The sequence below is a fragment of the Chiloscyllium plagiosum genome, chromosome 6 (genome assembly GCF_004010195.1).
Source record: "Chiloscyllium plagiosum isolate BGI_BamShark_2017 chromosome 6, ASM401019v2, whole genome shotgun sequence".
In the NCBI taxonomy this organism is placed as follows: Eukaryota; Metazoa; Chordata; class Chondrichthyes; order Orectolobiformes; family Hemiscylliidae; genus Chiloscyllium; species Chiloscyllium plagiosum.
This window is the reverse complement of record NC_057715.1, coordinates 87,235,071-87,242,836: the sequence shown is the minus strand read 5'-3', so window position 1 is coordinate 87,242,836 and position 7,766 is coordinate 87,235,071. Positions and strand designations below refer to the sequence as shown.

At 38.7% G+C, this 7,766-nt stretch overlaps 1 protein-coding gene across 1 annotated transcript in view; it reads left to right on the top strand.

The window, feature by feature from the left end:
* Positions 1 to 7,116, top strand: part of LOC122550797 (stAR-related lipid transfer protein 13-like) — a 28,244-nt gene extending 21,128 nt beyond the window's left edge. Inside the window, exons 4-5 of the mRNA XM_043692064.1 lie at positions 3,315 to 3,491; positions 5,509 to 7,116. Coding sequence (XP_043547999.1) covers positions 3,315 to 3,491; positions 5,509 to 5,626 — 295 coding nt within the window. The 3' untranslated portion in view covers positions 5,627 to 7,116. The remainder of the gene's footprint in view (positions 1 to 3,314; positions 3,492 to 5,508) is intronic.
* The last annotated feature ends 650 nt before the right edge of the window (positions 7,117 to 7,766 follow it).

Here is a 7,766-nt window from a genome sequence, read left to right as displayed (position 1 = left end):
CCTTGAAGCCTACTTTTCCAAGCCACGCATCCTAAGTCATGCCTCACCGCATCATACTTTCCCTGACCCCAGCTATAACTCTTGCCCTGTAGTACACACTTATCCCTCTCCATCACGAGTGTAAAAATCACCGAATTATGGTCACTATCCCCAAAGTGCTCACCTACCTCTAATTCTAACACCTGGCCTATTTCGTTACCCAGAACCAAATCCAGTCTGTCCTCACCTCTTGTTGGCCTGTCTACATATTGTGTCAGGAAACTCTCCTGCACACATTGAACAAACACTGACCCATCTAACGAACTTGAGCTATAGCTTTCCCAATCAATATCAGGAAAGTTAAAGTCCCCCATAACAACCACCCTATTACTGTCACTCATCTCCTGAATCACCTTCCCTATCCTTTCTTCAATGATTCTAGGATTATTAGGAGGCCTGTAAAAGACTCCTAACAGGGTGTCCTCACCTTTCCTATTCCGTACCTCAGCCCAAACTACCTCAGATGGCAAGTCCTCATCCATCGTCCTTTCCACCTCTGTAATACTATCTTTGACAAGCAATGCCACACTACCCCCTCTTTTACCCCCACCTCCGACGCTACTAAAACATTTAAACCCTGGAACCTGCAACAGCCAGTCCTGTCCCTGTTCTAGCCATGTCTCCGTAATAGCCACAATATCAAACTCCCAGGTACCAACCCACGCTGCAAGTTCACCTACCTTATTTCGTATACTTCTTGCATTGAAGTATACACACTTCAAGCCACTTTCCTGTTTACAGACACCCTCCTTGGAAATTGATGCCATGTTCCTAACCTCCCTACACTCCAGGCCCTGCACCCTGAAGCTACAATCTGGGTTCCCAGATTTTACTGTGGGTTTATCTCAAATAGGAATAAAAAAACATAGCTTTTACGGAAACCCTTCCGCTTTAAGAACTAGATTAAAAAGGGAAAATCATGGAATGACTCTTGGAAATAAGAGGGGAAATATAATTGTATTTAAATTTGCCTCATTCCCAATTCTCCCAATGACCGTGTTCATGTACATGGATTACTAAACCATGAGAACAGAAACTTAAGGATGTTAATGGAATACTGGCCTTTATAAGGTAAAAACAATGACTGCAGATGCTGGAAACCTTTATTCCTGATGAAGGGCTTTTGCCCGAAACGTCGATTTCCCTGCTCCTTGGATGCTGCCTGAACTGCTGTGCTCTTCCTGACAATCCAGAATACTGGCCTTTATACCCTAGTCCTCTAGCTATAAAGCGGTAGCAGCCTTGGTATAACTGTAGAAAGGTCTACCTAGACCACATTTGAAGTACTGAGAAAAGCTATTGGCACCACAGCTTGTATTGGCCTGGAGAGAGTACACTATAAATGCAGCAGCAGAATAGCTGGGCTCCACGTTAAGTTGAGGCTCCACAAACTAGAATTCCATCTAACTTAGAAGATCAAAGAGGAACAAATTGCGTCGGCAAAAAGAGAGCATAAACTAGTGTACTTGGGTCTGACTCTAAAATTTAGACTTTCAGGAGTGAAACTAGGAAATACCTCTGCACAAGATGGCTGAAATCTGGACCTCTTACAATTAAATCTATCACACGTCACTTGTATGTTTAAATTTGAAATTGAAAGATGTCTGTTCATTAAAGGTGTTAAGGGATATGAGGAAAGAAGTGTTAATCCAAATAATGGGCTTGCATCTTCAGCAGGGAGGTCTTTGAATATAGCAGCTGCTGAAGCACACTGAGGTCTCTTTACAAACATACTTGCAAGCATTAAGGACACCAACTAGTGAAAATGCCAGCACTGTATTTTGATGCAACCTTAAAGGATGGACCATATTTTCTGACTTTAAAAACTTTAGGTTTAAAAAAATGCAAACATAAAAGGCAATTATGTCTTGTTTAACTTGCATCTACTTTTCTGACTGAACTAAAGGAACAAAAATTTAGCTAAAAGAATAGCATTGCATTCAAGCAAGGTTTAATCTATTCTTTGCAGAAATGTGGCCCAGGTTCCCTAAATGCAAATCATCCAAATTAGTGCCACCAGGGGTGTAACTGTAACAATTATATTTGCATAACTTCATTCTCTCAAACAGCAGTATTAAAGCTTACACAGTCTAAAAGAGAACTGGCTTGTTGTTAGCCAACATCACCGTTCGGTCTGGGTATGTCATATGTATCACAACACAATGTACTTTTACACCACTCACCAAAAGCAAGCAAGAGAAAGTGAGGACTGCAGATGCTGGAGAGTCAGAGTCGAAAAGTGTGAAGCTGGAAAAGCACAGCAGGTCAGGCAGCATCCAAGGAGCAAGAGAGTCAACTTTTGGGCTTATGCCTGAAACGTCTTCTCTCCTACTCCTCAGATGCTGCCTGGGCTGCTGTGCTTTTCCAGTGCCACACTTTGTGACACTGAAAGTAAACATGCAGGTGCAGAAATCACATTGGAAGGGAAACTGCATGTTGCCATTCATTATAAGAGGGTTTGAGATCAGGAGCAGAGGTATCCTACTGCTCTATTCAGAACTTTGATGAGATCACACTTGGACTATTGGTCTGCTTTCCTAAGTAAACCCACCATAGAAAGAGTACAGTGAAGATTCACTCATCGGGTTCCTAGAATAGCAGAGTTGTTGTATGAGGAGAGATTGGGTCAGGTAAGCTTGTCACTGGAGTTTAAGGACAAAAGGAATCTTACTGAAATGTATAAAAATATGAAGTTCTAATATGGTTTCACAACCTGGAAGCAGGGATGATGTTTCCCTTAGCTGGAGGGTTAACGAAAAGGGTTTTCAATTTTATAATATGGGATAGATTGTTTAGGACTGAGATGAGAGAAACTTATTCACTGAGAGACTGGTGAAACTATAGATGTATTAGACGCCTGACTTTGTCAAGGGTGATAAAGATGCAGGGAATATGGTCCTCAGTTAGAGGATCAGTTGTGGCCATATTGAATGGTAGAGCAGACTTGGGCTGAATGGCCTACTCTTGCTCCTGTTTTCTATGTTTATGGTGATTTTGCCCAAGATACCTGACAAACATTAATATTATTAATAATATTAGAATTTTGAATATTCATGGAAACCAAACATATTGCTTAGTCATCTTGAATTTGGTGTTCATTTATTTAATCAATTAAATGGGAGGTAAACTAAACTAAATCTGTGACTACCAGAAGCTTCAATTATGTTAATAAGGCTCTATCTTATTGGGCATTGTGATATAAGAAACATTTTTATTACTTTTCTCTTGTAAATTTGAGTTTTAAAAAAAAAAGTTTTTATCTCTGACTCTTTCAGAACATGGAGGACCGATTTACCAAAGGGAACGTGTGCACTTGTGGCCACTTCTATAGAACACGATGATGCATCTTTGGTGGGTGGAGTCCGAGCCATGGTTATTGACAGTCAGTGGCTGATTGAGCCATGTGGCTCGGGAAAATCACGAATGACGCACATAAGCAGAGCAGATCTGAGGTAACTGAGCTATTGTACTCTTAGCATTCTTTTTCAATTTTAACATTCTTCCACAGTGACAAAAAATGAGAAAAGTCTTAGTGTTCACCTTCATTCTTCAATAACTCTCTCCATTATCCAGATGTGCAGGAATAAATATTTGAATATTATTTAAGAGAGACACGTGCCACTGAGAGATCTTGTCTTGCACTGTTCAGGAAAAACTCAAGAACGCCAAATTTCAAATATTGTCAACAATTTATATGATAGAAATGGGGTGATAATTGGTTGACAAGGTAACTTTGACTGAGGCATGACCATGGAGAATGAAGTGGGGAACTATAGGATACATGCTTTCAGGTAATTAAAAATAAGGGACAAAATCCCTGTGAGGATTTAATTGGTTTGTGCAGGTAGATGCCTTTCCCTTTGAGAGAGACCAGATAGAAGCATTGTTTGAGGGTTTTTTTAATTTCACTCCTGGGATGTGGGCATTGCTGGTTGGCCAGCAGTTTATTATCTGTCCTTAATTGCCCTTGACAAAGTAGTGGTGAGCTGTCATCTTTAACCGCCACAGTCCTCATGCTGTAAGGACTAACCCACAATGCCATTTCGGAGGGTGATGTTCCCTTGTATCTGCTGCCCTTGTCTTTCTAGGTAGAAGTGGTTGTATGAGGAGCTGTGAATTTCTGCATTGCATCTTGTGGATAGTATACACTGCTGCTAAGCATCGGTGGTGGAGAGAGTGAATGTTTGTGAATGTGTGCCAGTCTAACTGGCTGCTTTGTCTTGGATGGTGTCAAACTTCTGGAGTATTGTTGGAGCTGCACTAATCCAGGAAAATGGGGCATATTTTATCACACTCTTAATTTATGTCTTGTCGATAGAGGATAGACTTCAGGGAGTCAGGTGGTAAGTTCCTTGCTGCAGTATGCCTGGCCTCTGATCTGCTCTTTTGCTACAGTATTTATATGGCAGGTTCAGTTGAGTTTCTGGTTAGTGGTAACCCCCACAATGTTGATAGAGGTAGATTTGGTAGTAACACTGTTAAGTATCTGGGGCAGTGGTTAGATTGTCTCTGTCTCTGTTATTGGTGATGGTCATTGCCTGAGATCAGGATGTTTCTCTTTTAAGATGAAAGTTACTTTTCTGTTTTCCCCAGAAAATCATTAGCTTGTGGAACTTAGCCAGTATCCACTAAGTTCTGCATGAGTAAGTTTATTAAAGGATTTAGGTTTTCACTAGAAAAGGTGATTGAGGATTTATGGGATGAGGTTGATTGGGCAGCAGATAGGAAAATGGATTTGATGCCACAACCAGATCAGCCATGGTCCAGTTGATTGGCCTGCTCCTGCACCAAAAGCCTCTGTATGGACATCCTGAACTAAGATTGCAGAACATATCAAGAGAAGCAATCCAAAAAACAGTACAAAGAAAGGTGTCGGGCATTGTGTTTCAAGGTGGTAAGTTAATTTTATAATTCTGCTGATGCTCAAGCCTCCGTGTACTGATTTAATGATCTCATTGTACGGCACAATTAAGTTACTGCTTTCTACTGCCAACCATTTATTATTGAATGTAACATCACTATCTAAATGAAGTAAAAACTGAAACTGCTGGAAACACACAGCTAATGAATCAGCATCTGATAGTAGAAGGTAGGTCAGCATTCAGATCATACTGTTCATTCAAATCTTAGCATGAAATATACCCAAAATGTGAACTTGTTCTTTATTATGTACCTGGAAATCTGGACACCTCCAGTATTTTCTCTTTTTATTTTCTAGTTTATAGCTATGTCTGTTTCGATGGTGTATTAAAACAGTGTGGATATTCTTCTGGTTTAAAAAGCATAAGTCTTTCTTCCAGTATGTAATAAATATTTGTTTTTTGTGGTCTATCATTGTGGCTGAGTGCATGCTGTTAACTCCAAAATTTAACTGCAGACTGACACTGTTTCATGCTGCAATATTTATGTACATTTGTCTCAGTCTGAGAGAATTCATTAACTAATATCTAAACATCTTGATGTCTTTAGGGGTCGGACTCCAGAATGGTACAATAAAGCCTTTGGATATCTCTGTGCAGCAGATGCTGGAAGGATCAGAAACTCATTTCAGCCTATAAATTCAGAAGGTCCAGAAACCAAAATCTAAAATGGAAGATTGTATATTGGAAGGGAAGCCATTTTATGGGAAAGTTGATTCCTCAAGGCAAATATATAAATAGCTCACAGTAATGGTGAATGGCTTCCTTGCTAGCAAAGACATTTGTAAATTTTTTTTTGTATTGAGTGATAAACTTGCCAAGGCTGTTCACGGTACTTTACTGTCCTGATTGTCATAGTTCTCCTCTAGATTGCAAATACACCAGTGCTGCTGATCAGCATCATCCATAGCTAGATTTTATAGTATTGTATTGCAGTTCCTTTCTTCATGGCCTGATTAAAACTTTCTGCAATTCCTGTGCTATTTGCTGGATAGATTTGTATAAAACCATGCATCTAGAGCTGTTTGAAAAGTCACTGTTGAATATTTGTATTTTTAATTTATCCAAGTATACTCAGTGGAAACTAAGCCTGAAGTCTAGTTAATTATAGTGGGCCTCATGTGTAAAACTTGAGGTTCATAAATCCATACAGAATATTATACTGTGCTTTGCACAGTCCAAGGAATAAGTGCTTCTGAGAAGCATCAACATTTTTATTTTATATATGTAGATAATAAAAATCTATATGAAGTATAAATATATATATTCTGTATCTATATTTTAAGCGTTTAACATTTAGCTGTGATGCCTGGCTGTCTAGCTGGTATTTCTAGCTCTTGGATCCCAAATCTTGCCATAGAATTTTAAGATGATTTTTGCTATTGTGAGCCAGATGTTTGCACAGCAAGGCCAATTTCACAATGACCTTTTTGAGGTCAGATCTGCTTTGACACTGTTTTAGCTTGACTTTATCTGTGATGGAAATAGTCAAGAAAAGCAACAGAGCTGAGAATAATGTGCATGTATAGATAGATTATTTCATGAAGTCTTTGGATCTTTCCTCCAGCAACCATGAAAGTATGTATTTAAAAAGTAATTATGCATTTCAGTAATTTATTGTTCACTCTGGGTTAGCAAAAACAGGATATTTTTACTGAAATCTTATTAAAACTTTTTTCTGCAGAGAATGCAGTCTTCATTGTACACCAGTTATACCGGGCATGTCTTAAAGCACATTATCATTTTTACAGTATTATTTTCATATACAACATGGTGCAATTACTGGTAAACAATAGTGAAAAAAATACTATGTTAGTGCCACATATTTAGTCAAAAATCATGTATTCTTACTGAGTGTAGTCACTTTATATGTGCATGAGTCAAGTGGTTCCACTTGGGCCATATTTTCAACATAGTATTATGCCTCTGATTGGGATTCAGTATGACCAGGAGTTTTATTTAAGGATGTAACTATTTATACCTCATTTTTACCTCATTTGTTGGATTTGTTTTGACTGTAAATAATGTTTATCTAATATTTAGAGTGAGAGAACCTGATACATTTAAGAATATTTGTGGTTAAAAGTTTCATTATTTCTTGTATAAAAAGTTTATTTTTCCTCATTATGAAATGCACTAATAAAGATTACATCATATAAGTAAGGATCTCTTGGTATTAGTCACATGGAAGATTTTGGTGTTTTCATATGTACTGAAATAACACTTGAATATCTTCAGATGTAGAGTTTGTACAGTGACATTAATATGTAGCAAGTCAGTTTTCATTTTTACCATGAATCTAGCATCAGCTGGATGACCCTCAGCTAGGAACTCCAAATAAGTGGTGGAGTTTGAGGGGCTAGGGTTGAGTGGGTACTTTAAAATGTCAAGAGGGTGGACGGGGAGCGAGAGAAGGAAGTAAAAGATGGATATTGTGATGCAAAATGTGAAGTGATAGGAAGCGGGTCATCAGCCAAATCTTTCAGGCAGCAACATCCCAAATTGCAGTCAGCTGTCAATATGGCTGCTTTTCGTCCAACACCACAGTCCTCTACCACCAGAAAAAAGAAAGATCAAGAACAGGGGAGACTAAAGAGAGAAGCCACACTATAACAGTTTTAAAAAGTTATGACTTGTATTTGTATAATATCTTGCTTCTGGGCATCGCAAAAGGGGCTACAGTATCTTTTGCAAACTTTGGCAAGGGTAGATGGACCTTGGTTTAAAATCTGAACCAAAACTTAGTACCTCAGGCATTGCATTACTTTATCAATGTTGTATTGAACTATCAGGCTAGACTATGCACTC